Source organism: Mirounga angustirostris, unplaced genomic scaffold (genome assembly GCF_029215605.1).
Source record: "Mirounga angustirostris isolate CCGP_5_RB_7025 unplaced genomic scaffold, mMirAng1.0.hap1 SCAF_7, whole genome shotgun sequence".
Lineage (NCBI taxonomy): Eukaryota > Metazoa > Chordata > Mammalia > Carnivora > Phocidae > Mirounga > Mirounga angustirostris.
Window position 1 is genome coordinate 113,217,439 of NW_026991715.1, and position 18,663 is coordinate 113,236,101.

Consider the following 18,663-nt stretch of genomic DNA (forward strand, 5'->3'; position numbering starts at 1 on the left):
AAAGTGAATAAGTAGGATTTGGATAAGCAGTAGACTGTTCCTGGCTTCTAATCTTTGTGTACTTATGTCTGGATGAGTTAGAGAGGTGGAAAGCACAGATGGGGAGAGTGAGATGTTAACTTTATATATTCCTTGAGACCAAAAGGAAGTATGAAAGATAGAAACACCTGTCACTTAGGTTTAAGAAGTTTCAATACCAGTCTCTATACAGCAGGAAGACCTAATATAGAAATGCATGGTTTTTCTGTGGAGAAAAGTGCCTTTGAACATTTCTATTTTAGCTGCTTTTTATGGACTGTTTATCTTTTTGATGTTGAGAATAGCAGATATGTCTTAAACACTTATGCAGGTAAGGAGGAAAATGCCCAATAACTTGATTCTTTTCTTTAGCATGTTTCTAAAATTCATCTAATTCTTTCCAGTTTCTCATTATTATGGGAGTATTCTGCTAAAGGCTTATTTTGCAGATGACTTCTCAGAAAGTTCTTTTTGAAGTCCTCTGTAATTGCATGAAGATAGGAAATACGAATTTGTGCCTTTTACATTTCATGTTTATATTTGGGTTAGATGGATGGTTGTAAAATTTGCTCAACTGTTGTAGTTAGTGAGGCATCCAGTGGAAATCTGTCCATGGAGAGATGGCATGTGGTCTGAGGAGAGTTGATTTTTGCTTTCCCTTTTCACCTTTGACTTTTTGTGCCTTCTCATTGCCTTAGCTCTTTCTGGATTTGGTGGGGGTTTTTTGTTGTTTTGTTTTGTTTTGTTTTTGGTGCAAAAAGATGGTTTATTAAAGCATGGGGACAGGACCTGTGGCAGAAAGAGCTGCTGCCTGGATTTGGTGTTCTTGTATAGAGTATTTCTTTTTCTTTAAAACCTAGATAAGTTAGGGGCTCCTGGGTGGCTCAGGTTATGGTCTTGGGGTCTTGGGATCAAGCCCCGTGTCAGGCTCCCTGCTCGGCGGGAGGCGTGCTTCTCCCTCTCCCCCTCCCCCTGCTTGTGTTCCCTCTCTTGCTCTCTCTCTCTGTCAAATGAATAAATTTTAAAAAATAAACCTAGATAAATTATATTAATTTATATTAATATTAAGATTTTAATTTATTTTATAATTTATAATTATATTATTATATTAAGAATCTGCTAATTTTAGTATTGGGTATTTATAATGGCAAGGATTGATTTTGAAGTTCTGACAACTCCCTAGCACAGATTTACCTCTCCAGTTAAGAAGAGGAAAAATGCAAGAAAAAGAAAATAAACAGGAAAAAGGAAAGAACATACACCTATTTACTTTGTTCATATTTTACCTTTTAATATTATTAGATTTATCCATCTCTTCCTGTGCCTATCTCCAGCCCCAAAAACCCACCACTGTGAGTCTTTCTTTCAAGTAAATGTTTGAAGAAATGTCAAGGGTCTTGAATTCCTATATGGAAAACAAAGGCTGGAAGAGGGAAAGTAACAGCTGCTTTGTATACAGTTTAGGTACAGTAAGTTCTAGACCAATTCTGCCATTGGCATTTCTGTTGCTTAGGGTAGTGGGCAAGATCTCTGAAAGGTTAAGCAGAAACTTTCCCATCAGGGTACCTTTTTCTGCAAAAGGGTGTGAAAATTGATTCCTTTTTGTGTGTTTGGTGGCAGTTATTTATTGTGTTTGTAAAGTAGTTCTCAAGAACAGTTGGAACAGAAGTATAGGAAGGAGGGCGAATTTTTTTTTTTAATTTGTTTACTTTAGAGAGACAGAGTGAGCCTAACCGGGCAGGGCACAGGAAGAGGGAGGGAGTATGGAACCCGAAGCAGGGCTCCATCTCACAACCCTGAGATCAGGACCTGAGCTGAAACCAATAGTCAGATGCTCAACCAACTCTGACCTACGTGCCCTGAGTGTGAACTTTTTATACTAGTTCCTTTTTTTTTTTAAGATTTTATTTATTTATTTGACAGAGAGAGAGAGAAAGCAGAAGCAGGGGGAGAGGCAGGCAGAGGGAGAGGGAGAAAGAAGCAGGCTTCCTGAGCCCAGTGTGGGGCTTGATCCCAGGACCCTGGGGTCACGACCTGAACTGAAGGGAGACGCTTAACCTACTGAGGCAACCAGGTGCCTCTATACTAGTTCCTTTTTAATCTTTTACTCTCATAACATAATATTAGGGAGCATATTCCTTGTATCTGAATATGGGACCACCTATGTAGTAGTTAACTTCGCATTTCTTAGAAAAATATTTAAATATTAACCCCACATACTCTTTTTTTTTTTTAAAGATTTTATTTATTTGAGAGAGGGACAAGTAGACTTCATGTGGAGTGGGGAGCCCAACACAGGGCTGTAATCCCAGGACCCCGAGATCATGACCTCAGCCACCCAGGCGCCCCACACACACTCTAATTTTAATCTTGATTTTCTTTTAAATAATTGGCTTATCAACAAAACAACATACTAGAGCAAAATTTAAGAAAAGAAATAGCACTAAACATTTACCCACTAGACTAATGATTTGTTAATACTTTTGCCATAGATTTTTTTAAGCCTTTTTCCCTTTTCTGAATATTTTTAAAACACAAACTTGTCAAAAAGTGGTAAATCTTGGTATCAGTTTTTGTTGAAGTTAACAAATTACTCCACTGTCTTTTAAAATAACTTTTTCTTAAAATTTTTTTTTATTGGCCAGTTTTCTTTTCAAGCAGAATCTTATTTTATAGGCATATAGAAACTTGAAATCATTTATTATAGTGATTCCTAATCCTTGGAATCTCTAAAATTAAAAGTTAGCTATTCCTTGAGTTTGGGGGGGACAAATAGTGTATTTACCCACAGTAATAAAGCATTGGATAATTAAAACAGGGCTCCAGTAGAAAGCACATGTCATCTTTATGGTAATATTGGTTATTTTTGGTAATCAAACTAAGCAAAACTGTGACTCCTTTTTTTAAAAAAGAACAAGTAATTATTGATTAAATACAACTTGGTAGTAAATGGGACAGGAGTTCTAACAAAAGGGATCTTTGCTTTGTAAGATTGGTATAGTCTCCTTCATTTCTTCAGTTAGGAAGTAGTATCAGGTGAGATTAAGGAATTTGGCAGAAGTCATGGGAATCAGTGGCAGATGGATATAGAATTCAAATGCTCTGGTAAGAGAAGTGTTAAGGTTACTGTGCAAGTTCTATCTTAATATGACAGTGGGGCCACTTGACAGAAGAAACTCTCCTTACCCTTAATTTTGTGTTGGGCAGTATAGTCAGTTCATGGACTCATCATCTGAATAGAGGAAAACTTTAAACCTTAAGTAAAACCTAACTGGGGCACCTGACTGGCTGTCAGTGGAGCATGCCACTCTTGATCTCGGGGTTGTGAGTTCCAGCCCCACATTGGGTGTAGAGATTACTTAAAATGTAGATTAAAAAAAATATATGGTACCTTTATTTATTTACTTATTTTTAAGGATTTTATTTTATAAGTAATCTGTATACCCAGGTGGGGCTCAAACTCCTAACCCCCGGATCAAGAGTGGCATGTTCCACTGACTAGTCAGCCAGGTGCTTCTGTGGTAACTTTGATAAAATAAATAGATAAGGAAAACTGTCTTATTATTAGAGCTTAAGAATTTTAGAAATTTAGTGATATTAAGTGATAATCACCTTTTCCTAAAGCTCTCCCTTTTCCCCTTTTATTTTGTTAGGTGGTATGGTCAAGAAAAAGACTACAATGTGCTAGTCATGGATCTTCTTGGACCCAGCCTTGAAGACCTCTTCAATTTCTGTTCAAGAAGGTTCACAATGAAAACTGTACTTATGTTAGCTGACCAGGTATGTGAAATTTTGATGAAAATAAAAAAAATTGAGAATACTCATAATTTAATTATAATATAAATTTTTATAAACCAGAGTATGTATAATCCTGTGCTATGTAACCTTAGGTTCAGCAAAAATAAAAAAGATATAATAGTAGGTTGTACTCATTCAAGAGTACTACTTTAATAAGATTTAATAGAGGTTCTCCTGTGGCATAGGACAGAAATGGATTATATTGGTACCCAGTAGTTTTCAAGTTGTTCATCAGATGGAGTCTGTTTTAGTGAAGATTATAGAGGTTTCTTTATAAGATTTTTGAAGAAAGCGCTCAATATATAAAGATGCTGTGGAAGAGAGTAACATTTTTAACATTTAGATTGGATGTCAAAATAAAATGAGATGATACCCTGGCATTTGAATTAGAATTTTTAAAAATATAAATTCAAAGGATTAGAAAATAGTGTTCATTCTCTGTAATCACCTGATATTCTAGTAAGATTAACAAAAAAAACCTCTTGAGTGGTTCAAGCAAATATTAGCAAATTACATTGTTTTATTTGTGGTATGTTAAGAACTCAAATGTTGAAGGTTAAGATCCTCCTAATATGTTTTAACTAACATGTGAATGAATCCTAATAGAAGAGTTTATATTCTGTAGGTTCTGTAACACATAGGTATTAACCAGTGAACATTTATTCAGGGCCTTCTGCTTTACTTAGAACTAGAGGGTGCAAAGAAGAATAAGAACTCTAGTCCCTTTCCTCTGGGAGTGTACAAGTTCAGGAGAGAAAAATGGAAAAAACTACGTTCAAGATTTTGTGATAAAAGTCTATCTTGGGTACACTGGTAACAGAAAAAAAATGTAGTTCAGGGAATGGGGTTGCATTAAAGCAATAGTTTAAGGAGGTAGCTGCTAAGTCTTGGCTCTGTAGATGATAAAACTTGAAGGTAAGTAGTTGGGGCCATTTATTATCTTTTGCCACACTTTTTCCCAGTGAATCAATGATCCTGGTTTAATGGGTATCACTTAGACTAGGACAAGTAAGTACATTAAGTGAGAGAAATGTTTTTTTCTTCCTTTAATAAAGTACAAGTTGCTGCTATAACTAAAGGTGCTATTTGGACATTGTATACATCTATTTCCTTGAAAGTATAAATAGTTTGATTATAGATTTGGCTTTAAGAGACATTTGTCAGAGTTCAGAATCTGTATGGTAATAAAAGCTCTAGGGAAAGTGGGGACGAATAAGTAGAATCCTGACACATACTACTGAGAAGAGCAAAAACATATGTATGGGTAGAAAGATAAAGTTAGTCTTTGGGTATTGAAAATATTTTCAAATACTTTTAAGTATCTTACAGAAAAGATAGACATATTTGATAATTTGACAATTAAAACTATTCTAGAAGTGATGCCATAGTAACAAGACAGTTTTTTAAAATTTATTTACATAACAAATGACAGAAAAGATTGTTATATGCACAGAATTCTTAAAATCGGTAAGAAAAGGACAAGCCAAAAGAATAATGGACAGAGGTACAGATTGGCAGTTCCAGAACAGCAGACTTTTAAACTGTTAGTGAAGAAGTGAGGTCAATACCTGTCATATTGGCAAAATTTAGAAGGAACTAAAATAAGTTTGCCAATGGGAAAAGAAATACTCTCAAGTATTGCTGGAAAATGAATTGTTAGAGCCTTTTTTTTTTTTTTTTAATTAATTTATTTATTTGAGAGAGAGTACATGAGAGGGGGGAGGGTCAGAGGGAGAAGCAGACTCCCTGCTGAGCAGGGAGCCCGATGCGGGACTCGATCCCGGGACTCCAGGATCATGACCTGAGCCGAAGGCAGTTGCTTAACCAACTGAGCCACCCAGGCGCCCGTTAGAGCCTATTTTTAAAGACAATCTGGTGCCACCTATCAAAATGATAGCTACTTCGACCCAGCCACTCTCCCTACAATTGTATGGGGTTTATAGCCCATAGAAATAAAAGCACTAGTAGGTAAGGATGTATTTAATTGAAATATGTTAACAGCATTATTGTTCACAGTGAGAAGATGTTGGGAACAGTGGGAATAATGGTTTAGGAAAACTTAATCTATATCATAGACTATTTATTTATGGCCGTTAAAAAGAATGCTAAGACTTACACCATTTGACTTGGCAGAATTTCCAAGAAATTAAAAAAAGGTTATTAGAATGACATCCTTACTATTCAGTTTTTGAATGTGATTACTTGTGTGGAGAAAAAAACAAGGGAGACTTCAAAAAGCATCTAAGAAATGAAACATAGCATGTGTATGTTCCCATGTTTTGTGTTTATGTTGTATGCTACTAACTTCCAGGAATGTTTAGTTAAAAAGAAGCAAAGAAGAATAAAATGAATAGGATGCTTTTATTGCAGTTAAAACAGTAACAGCTTGTATTTTTCAGTTGGTCAACATCTCCATTCCCAATTACATGAGTTCATACGTGTGTGTAAATAAGAGTATGGAAATGGGTAATGCCAGGCTATTGTAACACAGGTTACCTCGGGGCAGAGAATTGGGTGTGGAAAGTTGATGATTAGCTCTAACTGAAACAATTCTAAATTTACTACTTTTGTAATTTAAAAATTGCAAACACCAGTTCTTCCTACCAGGTTAGATGTTATGTTTATAATCAATACTAGAACATGCCAAAGAATGGGGCAGGTTTATGCTTCAGTATCCATGCCCTTTACATTTAATTTTGTCTAGCACTGTCTTTGTGAACTCTAAATGAAGTTGTTAAAATATATCTGTGATCTTGAGAAATAATTGAGAAATAATGTGTCGCTTTCTTGTATCACAATTCAAATTACATAATTATCTCTCACCCCCTCCTTTTTTTTTCCAGATGATCAGTAGAATTGAATATGTGCATACAAAGAATTTTATACACAGAGACATTAAGCCAGATAACTTCCTAATGGGTATTGGGCGTCACTGTAATAAGGTTAGTCAAATGTTCTTTGCATGAAAGAACAAAGAGTAAAAACTCCAACAATTGCTTTGATAGACTTTCAGTCTTTAAGAAGTCATAGGAAATTGTATTTGCTGTTGATGATTGCTTTAAAAGATTGTGCTAGAAGGGTAATCAGCTAACTCTATTAACTTAGTAACTTGAAATAAATTTTCTCCCAACTTACCCAATCAAGGTTAATTATCTATATGGAAATATAAAATTCCCAAGGGCTTTATAATGAAATGTAATTATCTGTTGTTTAATTATGAAACAGTTGTATCTATTTTTCACTCATTCAAGTAGTAAAAAACCCCATATACTTTTTTTCCTGAATGCTAAAATCAGATTTTAACCTTTGTCTCTGAAGTGTGGGTTTTTGTAATATATGTGTTCGTGCCAGCGTGGGAACCACTGACCCATCTGTCGCCATGGCGTTAACATTTGCTGACTGAGCATGATCATAATGAGAATTCTTCAGTCCTTGGATTTGTGTATTCAAAAGGATAACTTTTGGGCCTGCTTCAAAAGTAGTTGACAGTTTCTTACTTGGGTGCCAAGTTGGGTGGATTCTCCATCCTTCCTTCCCCTTTCAAAGGAAAATATATAGTCAAGTGAAATGAATATTCATACAACAAAATTAGTATTCATTGGGGTCTCAGAATGGTTAACATACGGGGTGATTGGGTTTTAGCTAGTGACGCATGACTGCAGTTAGAAACTAATTGTGTTGAAACTTTATCTGCAATGATTAGTTTTATTGAGTGAATTGCTTTATTTATCGATTCAATGTTGAGCTCGGGCAGACAGGCAGCATTGGCAATGCACTAAGCATGTTATGATCTGATGATCTGATAGAAATTCTCAACTTCAGGACAACTTGGGGCTTTTTGGTTTTTGTGGTTTTTTGTTTTGTTTTGTTTTTGGAAGGAAGATTCCCATTTGTTTTATTAAATCATTAGGAAATGTTTGGTGTTTTTAGGTCTGGCTATAAATGTTTACCTTTGTTTGCCTGTATGAATGCCAACTTGTAGCCATTACCATTAGAACTGGTGTTATTTGTTAATGTGTGAGACATTAATGTTGGTCTGACCAAGTTTTAGGAAATAAATTTTTTTTGTTGAAAGCTAAACTTTAAATAATGAAAGTTGTGTATATCGACATATAACTGATCTTGCCATTCCCAAATTGCATCTTTTTTTTTTTTTTTTTTTTTTTTAAATATTATGTAGCTTCTCTCTCTGAAGCATCCAGGTGCTTAATTGTTATTGCAAAACCTGGTAATTGAATTGAAAACAAATTACTGGTCTTAATTTTTGGGGCAATTTTGTCAATTTGACCCTGATCTTTTGGCCATTTCCCAGCCCTCCTTCCCCATTTTCTTCCTGCTAAAGACCCATTATCCTCTTGTGATCTGTGTTCTGCATGTCGACATTGCAGTACATGGTTTTTGTCTTAAAATTAAATGATGACCTAGATAATACCTCTTTGCTCCCCCTCCCTTTAAAAATAGCTTGTTAATTACATGTTGTGTTAGGATGTCCAATTTGCCCCATGATGAAAACCTTTTTAGGATCTTGTGTCCTCTCTAGAGGTAATAAAATACTGTGGAGCTGCTTGCTGTTAATAACGGTTCAGAGACCCTAGGGTAGAAGTGCAGTGTTTCACTTAACAAAGATCCAAATTCTAAATGTTCTTGAACATTTTAGATTAGTGTTTTGTTTATGTAGTTGGTTTTTAGTGTTTTCCTTCTGTATTGTAGTTTGAAAAAAATGCCAGTTTTATGAGACTGGATTCTTTGGTTAGCTTGTTGTAGTAGTTTTCTATTAATGGGGGAGAAAGAGTGGGGGGGCTTTTGAGTTTTTTGTTGTTTTTTTTTTTTTTTTTAAGTCAAATTTCTTAATTTGGAAAATTGTTCTGAATTTGATATTTAGGAGTGACCACTCCAATCTTAGTGAATTTGTTCATCTCTTCCAGTAATCAGCCCTGCATGCTTATGAAAACCAATTTTGAGGTGACTAAATGCCTTCTACCTCTTCCTTACTGAAGATTTTTTTCCCCTGTACAATCTTTTTTGGGGGAAGGGCAGATTGTGATACCAAATATTCCAGAACCAAATTCCCCAGTTTTGATTAAAAAATTAAAGAGCCAAATGTCACCATTGCTATCCCTGATTCAGGCAGTGACACAATATAGTGGCATTAAAAACTTGAGTATTTTCCAGAATTCAAATGTTCTTGAGCATGTGATTCTTATTTGGAAAACTGAGAAGCTACAGTGCTTGGTGGAAGAAGGATGGCATTTGGCTACCCTGTTCTTTCTCTAATGCCTCGGTGTTGCCTGTCTGCGCCGGCCATTGTTGCAATGTAAGCAATACTGTTTGATGCACTGCCACCCTCTATTGTCTGTTTAGTGTTTAGAATCTCCAGTGGGGAAGAGGAAAAGAAGCATGACTGTTAGTACTTCTCAGGACCCATCTTTCTCAGGATTAAACCAGGTCTGAAACTGTCTCCTATTCCAACCTCAATCCCAAATTCATGTGCTTTTCTTTTTTATTGTTTTATTTTGATTATTTTTGTTTTGTTTTAATTCTGGAGAATGTAGATCTTGCTCAAGCATCTCTTACGTTGGCATTATTCAGACATACTTGGCAAACATATAACATTACTAAGATTTTTTTTTTTTTGTGGCTTTTGCTTAAAATTTGTAAAGTTTAGAGAAAACCTAAATGAAAACAGGATTATGTTTAGATCTCTAACATCCACATGAGGAAATGATATGTTGGTCTTGTGTTGAAATTCTTTGTCTAATGGTAAACTTGAGATAGACTGTTAGTTTTTAAAAATGTATTTGGAGTTGCAGAACTTAATGCATGAAATACATCTAAATTCAGTGCATCAGTGCTGTATGATGAATATATTCTGCATCAACTCTCTTCCCCTTCCCTAGTGAACTTCAGGTAAGTGTAGATCAGATTTGAGATCTAGTGTTTGTAGAATTGATTTTCCCCAATCTGTGAATTCTCCCAACTTCAACCAAATGGCGTGAGATGCTGAAAGAGCATTATATGCTCTGGAACTAGGAGACATTGCAGTCTAACAGTATAACAGTAACATCATTGAAGCACTTATCAAACAGTTACCAATTAATAACACATAAGATAAAGGAATGCATAACCTGATGATTTAGTGTTTGGCAGGCTAAGTAAACACCCCAGTAATTTTCTTAAAATTTTTTTATGTAGGTGGAACTCTAGAAGTTAGTGAGCTTCGTTAATTAAGCTCTTGAGCAAATAAATGAATCATCATTCAATTTAGTATATACTGAGAAAGGAAGTATTGGCATGAGTAATCAAAAGAGAAAAGTTGTATTTGGTGTATCAACATACTTTGTAGTTTCAAAGTATGTTCCATACTTTGTACCACATTCATCATCTGGGTGATCATTTAATTCTTTTCCAGCGTTATTCCAGGTACCATCTTCTCCTGCTGTTAAATAGGTTTCCGAAATTCAGACTTATTTTCATTCACAAAGAAGTAACAATTGTGATTGATTCTTAGTTGGAGCGTGGGAAGAGGGGTTGCTGGGTAATTAGGCACATAATAAAGCACCTAGTGCCCCATTTTTGCTTATCCATTCATTCACATGTTTAATTTATATTTTGTAGCATAATCATTTAATAATTTCCATAAAATTGTTTATTTTCTCTGCATACAGGTTAGCTGGGTTGTGAAGAAAAGTGAACTTGTGAATTTTTTGGAAGGGCAGGGAAAAGTGGCCCCTGGTTAAGAGAAAAATTGCTAGATATACTGCAAACTAAAATTAGCTTTAGTGTTTCTGAGGAAGGTGCACCTCTGCTGGATGGAGTTACCCCAGTATATACAACATTAACTCATTACTACATGCCTTTGAAGAATAGGCTGCATTCTATAAAACAGGCAAAAATTTTACTTGGAACACAAAACACAAATCCACAGAAAAGCAGCTTGGCCCACCAAAGAAATTAGACTTCTTTTTGTATATGCAAACCTGTAAAAAATACATTATCTTACGACTTACTGAATATTGACTTTTCCTTGTTTGATTCTTTATATATTTGCGGCTGTTTGGATGTATCTTTGGTATCCTGTGGTGTCATGTAAACACTTCTATTATGTTTGTATTCATTTTTAAATTCAAAACAGAGGGCTACTAATGAAACTTGATAGGTACCACCAGAAAATGATGAACTACCAAGAGATTTAGATTTTTTTAAATTTTGAATAATCTTTCTCTTCAGTTGTTTGCTCATAAAATAAGATAGCTTTGTTTAGCAGTGAAATTATTTTTCCTGACTTACTCTCAGGTTTTGTAAGAGAAAATTTAGAGTTGATTGGCTTTGTAGTTTTTTGTTTCGATATTAAAGTTTGAGATATTTGAGAAGATAGTGTTTGTTTTCTTAATAAACTACATTTCATCCTTTAGAGTTGTGGAAGGAAAGAACTTTAGTAAACACTGAGTTTTTTATAAAATCTTAAAAAGTTGTGAGAAAATGTCTGGTTATTGAGTTGCAAATGGAGCTACTGAATGTAGACTTACGAATGAAACTATCAGGTATAATATGTCAGAGTTCCTATCTTCTCCTCTATTTTGAAGTATTAAAAGAAGCAATCCCAGAAAATATCCTTTAGAGGAGAGTCTATGTCCTAATCACCTTTTATTTAGAACCCACATAATTCTTAGGGGTATTTTTAAAAATACTATGAAGCTGGGTGTCCTTTTTGTGTTTGTTTTTGCCTTGTTTTCTTTTCAATGTGACTCTGCAGAATCTTAAGTCATACTTTTTGGTTTGCTTCACAGAAATGTATTTTGCTCCTTTTAATATTTATATGCTGAGCCCATTTTCATATCAAGAGAAACTTAAAAGAGTGTGAGCTTTATTTCTCTTTGTGTTTTATAAGACTTTCTCATAGACGTATAATAATGTGATTGCTGAGGAAGTGAATTTAATCTACTAGAGAGCTCTCATCCAGTTAAATTTTACTAAAAATGTAATCTTCCTTCTTTTATAGTAGACCAGGTAAAAATAAGTATCTCATTGTTACATTGGTGACATAAGCTCAAACCTCCATGTCTTTCCCATCCCGATGTCCAGTTAAGGCCAGGGTACAGTGCCTGCCTGATATAAGTGTTTTTCTTTTTCTTCTTTTCTTTCTCTCTCTTTTTTTTTTAAGATTTATTTATTTAAGTACTCTCTATGCCCAACAATGGGGCTTGGAACTCACACCCGGAGATTGAGTCTCATGCTCTTACAACTGAGCCAGCCAGGTACCCCTCGATAGAAGTGTTTTTCATCCTCCTAAGAGAGGCGTTTGGTCACATCTTTTCACCTAAATCATTCTCTTTATTTATTCTTATACAAACTCTAATAGGCTAGGTGACCAGTTTCCTAGGAAGGACATTACAGATTATAAACTGGGTAGAAGGGACCCAAAGTCTACTTAATGGAAAAAAGAACTATAAAATGTAGGCATAACTAGGGGGAAAAAAGTCTAGGGCTATGTACTGTAATGCCACATAGACCTGCCTTGTTGGATAATCTTTGTAAACATAACTTTAATAAGTGAATTTATGATCAAGACTAAAAATTGGAGTAAAGATTATTTTGCTTTAGAAGGTAGGTAAATATGAATATATTTTGGATTTTTTCTTTTTTGATAAAAAACAGGTTTTTTCCTTCTTTGAAGTGTTAATCATGGAGAATAAACCTCAGTTACTTTTAAAAATTAGCTACATTATAAATGAATATCTTATTCCCTGTGTACCATATAAATAAGACAGCACTAAACATTATTTTGTTCTAAAATACTAGTGTGGTTTTTAGTTAGCTCCTTTAAACTGCTGATTGTAAGTTATCTTGATATAAGTAAATACTAAGTACTTTTTAAAAAGATTTTTGATCAGTTTACTGTATTTCCCAGAAGTTTAACCTGATACATGGATAAATGTCAGTGGGAAGTAGTAGAAGTAATGCATGCTTTAAAAAAAAAAAAAAAAAAATCCTTATTTTTTGTTAATAAAAATTTTGGGTTTGTTGTCAATATCAAACTTTCAGAGTTGTCTTATTTTAAATAATGAACATTCTGTTGGCATACTGAATGAAAAATGGCCTTTATAAAATGGAAGAATTCCAGATAGTTTACGTTTAGTTTTTGAAACCTCATGCTTGTTTACCAACAGTAACAGGATGTCAGATTTCATCATGGCACACAGCACACTTGTCAACTCTGCTATCAAACATGTATATATTTTTCCACTACTTTTCTAAAGACAGGCTCCTGAGTGTATAGTAAACTGGGCCTGTGAAGTTGGTTCAGCTCACAAGGATCAACCACTTAACTGTATTTTTTTTTAACTTGATTTATTGATGAGGACTAGTAGAAGCTTATTGGAGTGTTGTTTGTTCATGTTTTCTGCCTGTGATACTTTATTTTGATATAATTGAACAAGATAGTATAAATGCCATTTAATGAATAAGGAGCAGTTCAGCTGAACAAGGTTGGAAGCCTAATATCCCTTTATTTTCTTTTAAAGTTATTCCTTATTGATTTTGGTTTGGCCAAAAAGTACAGAGACAACAGGACAAGGCAACACATACCATACAGAGAAGATAAAAATCTGACTGGCACTGCTCGATACGCTAGCATCAATGCACATCTTGGTATTGAACAGAGGTGAGTTTGAGAAATGAATGTGTTTATCAAATCCATAGCAAAAGTCACTAAAGAATTTTTGAAATATTTTAACTAGTTTCTTATGATATATAAAGACGTCTCTTGGCTGAGGATTTGAGGAAACCTGTTAATCCTTTTACCTGTTGGCTTTAGTTAGTGCTGAGAAGCCAATTAAATGAGAGACCTTTTGTTTTCTTTGTTGAAGGTTGTCTCTTGGGGAGAAAATACTGCATGATGGAAAGTTAGCATACAAGCAGTTTTATCTTGTTTATTTTTATTTTCTTTTTGCAGCTGAAGACGGTACTTATTTTCTTAATGCTGATCTTGGACTTTTTATATTTTAGTAGTATAAGTTAAATTTTGGAGAAGAATATATTAGTTATTTATTTTTACAAGGAAAATGTTATTATCTGAGTCCTGAGGGACCAAGAGGGGGTTGGTGGGCCATCTCATGTTCTACCCTTTCACTCCTACATAAATTAATAGGATCTGGATTGAGGTAAACATTGTCATGATCTCTTTGCTTTTTCTAGGTCTTCTGTTTTCTTTTTTTTCCTGGTTTTTCATCTTCATCTTTTATCAGTCAGTTTTGCTCCTTAAAACAAGCACAGAAATGATAAATGATATGCTTCCAGGTTAGGGCGCTTCAAGAGAAGATTTTTTTTTTTTTTTTAAGATTTTATTTATTTATTTATTTGAGAGAGAGAATGAGAGACAGCACGAGAGGGAAGAGGGTCAGAGAGAGAGGCAGACCCCCCGCTGAGCGGGGAGCCCGATGCGGGACTTGATCCCAGGACTCCAGGATCATGACCTGAGCTGAAGGCAGTCGCTTAACCAACTGAGCCACCCAGGCGCCCTCAAGAGAAGAATTTTAAGCTTAGGAAATGTTCAGTGTTATGTGTGTATATATTCATATAGATGCTTAATTAGCTTTAAAATACTTATTTCAGCATCCCTCAAGTTCTTTTTTATAAGCTTCTGCAAAACTTAAAAGTATCCTGCTACTTTGTTCTTCCGTCTTTATTAACTTCATTTAGAAAGTTGCTCAGCTAAATCCTTTTTGCTCTTTAGAAATTAAATTGCAGGCTGTGTTGGATTTTATAATTTTGTATTCTGTGAGAAAATTTTGTTAGACATAACTCTATGAACTTTTTAATTTTTTAATTTATTTTATCTTTTTATTACTTTAAGTACGTTCTTTCACAAGCCACCAAATTGCTTTTTCTCCTTGCTTGGGAAAACTTCTTGTGTACCTGCCTTTCTCTCACATGTTTTCCATAATTCCAGCTCATAACTTCACATTTTCTTTTCTAGTCGCCGAGATGACATGGAATCATTAGGATATGTTTTGATGTATTTTAATAGAACCAGCCTGCCATGGCAGGGACTAAAGGTAAGTGAGACTCCCATTCCCAGTTTTTTGTTTTAAGAATAAAAGTACATATTGGAGATGAACTTTAAGATCCCTTTCAAACGAGGCTTTCTGAGAGTGAATTAACTTTATTTTTTACCTTTTATTGGGCAAATAAAATCTGATCATTTAAGAATTAAGTTAATAGAATCCCAGAGTCAGGCCTAAAGAACAATTTCCTTTGGGACAGTAAGCAGGTACCCATTGGTAACCAGTAGCTTTATCTCAATGGAAATTGACATGGGCTAATTAAAGGTGGAGGCTTTCTCATTTTGATGTGTTGCCAGTATGTTGAAAATGTATACTTTTATGTGTAGTAAAACTGGTTCTTCTAGTAATACTAGCTATCTTAATTATCCTAACACTTGTTTCTATTAATTAGGAGTTTCACCCTGACTTTTGTGAGTCTTAATGATAACTCACCGTGTCCTAGAATTTAAAGGCTACTTTTGATACTTTATTGGTCCTTTAAAGGAAAATGGTCCCTGTATTTATTGAGCATCCGTGAACTAGACAGTTGCTCAGTGCTTGTATGGATAGTTCTATCCAATATGAACTATTTTTACATTGGAAAAATATTTTGACTTCACTTAATAATGTTACTACACTTTATATATAGTGTTACTAAATGGTGGGCACTGTTTTTGTTATTGATCTACTTAACCTTTGCCCTTGTGTTGAATATGGGTTGTGAAAACTCATTTCAGATTTAACTTCACCCATTAAATCATGTTCTTATTAGACTCACCCTTTCTTAACAGCTAAAAATGTTTTTTAAAGTAGAAAACTCATATAAAAAACTAACAGTTTAGGGTTGGGAAATTTTGGTATATTGTACTTTGATTTATTTTTTATTCCAGGTTATGATTTCTCTTGAATCTCAAGTTTACATTTATATCTGGTGGGTTAAGCTAACAAGGTTCTTATTAGTATTGAATAGTATTATTAGTATTGAATATGTCTACGTGGTTTGATTCTTATTTTCCACAGGCTGCAACAAAAAAGCAAAAATATGAAAAGATTAGTGAAAAGAAGATGTCCACTCCTGTTGAAGTTTTATGTAAGGTAAGTGTGCCTGATGGCTTTTTTTTTAATATAAAAAATCCAAGAAGTCTGGAATTTAAACATCCTATTAGGTAGCTATTTGCCATTTTAAATGTATGTTTTGATAATTCTAAGTATCTTTAAGAGTGGCTTGAACATACGGGTCATTTTAAATAAGCATTTTATGTTTCTGGTTTGTTTGGGCCCTATAATCTGTTAAAAATTAGAGGAAGAAGGGGGCGCCTGGGTGGCTCAGTTGGTTAAGCGACTGCCTTCGGCTCAGGTCATGATCCTGGAGTCCCTGGATCAAGTCCCACATCGGGCTCCCTGCTCGGCAGGGAGTCTGCTTCTCCCTCTGACCCTCCCCCCTCTCATGTGCTCTCTCTCATTCTCTGTCTTAAATAAATAAATAAATAATCTTAAAAAAAACAATTGTTAATTTAAAAAAAAAAAATTAGAGGAAGAAGAATAGGGCAGATTACGTTTTCTAGTGGAACCTCACCAATTTATGACAAAATTAGGAAATATTCTCCTTATCTCTAAACCGGTGCCAGTAAGGAAAGGATCTTAACGGTTGTCAGGGACATCAAGGAGTAGAGAAACGAAGGCAGATCACAGCAATCCAAAATAGCCAGTGTCCAACAATATAGATGACAGTTTGAGTCAGGGTTGTTGCCCTGAAATCTCAAACTTTGTTAGAGAAGCCTGTAAGTAGAGAATGGAGAAGTAGCTGTGTCATGATGGATAACCATGGTCTTTTCCATTGAAAGAAAACCACACGGTCATCTCTGAGACAATTGTGTACCCGAAATTATTAGGAAACAGTATATAATTATATAGTATAGTTGGGTGTTAGAAGGGGGAAATGAACATGGTGTTGAAATAGTACTTTGTGGAGGCGGGGAGAGGTGATGTTTTTATGTCTCCCTGTCCACAAATTTGCTTTTCCATTTTCTCTAGATCTACAGTAAAGGAGGGGTTGGGATGGGTAAGAGACTATCATCTTTTCTGAGACTCTTGGGATTTGTTTTAAATTATGAAATACATTTTAGGTGAATGAATAAAATGTTCGTGTGTTATAGTGCACCCAAATAACTTTGAAATCTTATATTTCTGGAAGCAAAACATGTTTTCTATACACTACTATTCCATGCAACATTATGATTCATTTGGATTATTGGAAAAGTCAGCCATTTTTACAGGAAAAGAAAGGGAGGGTTAGTACATTGTCTGCTTCTGGGTTATGTCTTAATTTTGATCTAGAAATAATGAACCTGGGTCTTTCTGGATTAGCCACATAAAACTGATCTGAGGGTGCAGTGAACACAGAATATTAGTATTACTGTAAAATAGTGAGATTGTTTTCAGTCTCATGGTCCACTGGTAACTACTTATTTCATATCTGTAATACTTAGGATATTGGTAATTTTCTTTTGTTAATAAGGTTTTGCCTGTTTTTGTAAGGTAGCAGTGCATGAAGTAAACTATTTGACTTTTAGTTGGCAGTTGTTTAGCTCTATTTATAATACACATAAGAGCAAGTTCATTTGGTATATGCTGCTTACCATTAGCACAGACCATGAAAATATATTAAAAATTTTTAAAGTCATGTTAAGAGTTTAAATAAAACGTACAATATATTTATCACTTAAAAGGTTTCAGCTTTCCATCTCGAACACAGAAGTAGCATAAAAATTATATCTGTATCAATGCAGTGAGTAAAAATAAATGTTGCAAGTATGTCCATTATATCCCACCTTAACCTCCTGCATGTGAGAAATTTCTCAAAATTTGAAGGTTGTGGGAAGAGACTGTCTTTTTAACTTCCCACCCTTCACATTCACATATACTCGAGGCAGGGTGTAGGGATTTTTGTTTAAATTTTTTGCATTTCTACATTCCTACTGGCAAAATCCTTTTTGGTGGTTAATATCTATAGGCTTAAAGGTGTGTTATATGCATTTTTGAGAATCTTTCCTTTAAGAAGCTGAGCATGTAAAAAGTTTATGCCTACAGGTGTACTTATTAATACTGTTTATGAAAGAAAAAAATTTCATCGCCTAAATGTCCAGTTATAGGGAACAAGTTAATTATGATGTATTCACTGGTTGGATATTATGCAGCCATTCAGAAGCTTATGTTGGAAATAACACAGAAGGATAATTGCAATATAATGTTAGTGGAAAAACAGTATGTTATGTATGCAGTATAATAACAATTACGGATAAAAGAAAAGGCAAACCCAATCTTTCCATAGGACAAAGCATTGGATTGATCTGTATCACAGCAGTGGTTGCACTGTATGTTTGTACTCTTGGTGATTTTACTTTTCTGTTTATCTAGGTATATACTATTTCCCCAAAGAAGTAATTACAGAGTTGGGGAGAAAATGCCAGTTCACTGACCTGTTGTGGCAAAGAACCTTACTGGCCTCCATTTGGTCATTTGTTCATTGTTGCCATTGAAGTATTAGACATTGATAAAATAATAACAAGTTGGATATCCAGATTACTTAAGAGTATAATACTGTAGGGAAAGGATCCATGTTTCCCCTGCCAATATTAAAAGATGTACATGATGAGGTAGTCAGGATTTATGAGGATACCAAGTCATATTATAGTTAGTTTAGTTCTCAGATCTTATGGCAAAGTAGTGAAACACTCTCCTCAAAAACCATTTTTACTTGTATTTAAATACATTTATTTTTCTGTCTTAAATAAATTTTTTTGTT

The 18,663-nt window shown here is 34.5% G+C and overlaps 1 protein-coding gene across 14 annotated transcripts in view; it reads left to right on the top strand.

The window, feature by feature from the left end:
- Positions 1-18,663, top strand: part of CSNK1A1 (casein kinase 1 alpha 1) — a 47,841-nt gene that overhangs the window by 18,329 nt on the left and 10,849 nt on the right. For 11 of the 14 annotated variants that reach the window (XR_010413253.1, XR_010413257.1, XR_010413255.1 and 8 more), the window contains 6 exons: positions 3,672-3,798; positions 6,660-6,758; positions 9,178-9,261; positions 13,338-13,477; positions 14,792-14,870; positions 15,879-15,953. Coding sequence is in view for 6 of the 14 variants with exons in the window: in XM_064596681.1 (XP_064452751.1) it covers positions 3,672-3,798; positions 6,660-6,758; positions 9,178-9,261; positions 13,338-13,477; positions 14,792-14,870; positions 15,879-15,953 (604 nt within the window). In the remaining 8 variants the exon portion in view is untranslated. The remainder of the gene's footprint in view (positions 1-3,671; positions 3,799-6,659; positions 6,759-9,177; positions 9,262-13,337; positions 13,478-14,791; positions 14,871-15,878; positions 15,954-18,663) is intronic. The other 3 variants (XR_010413252.1, XM_045903129.3, XM_045903123.3) reach the window with 1 other exon arrangement.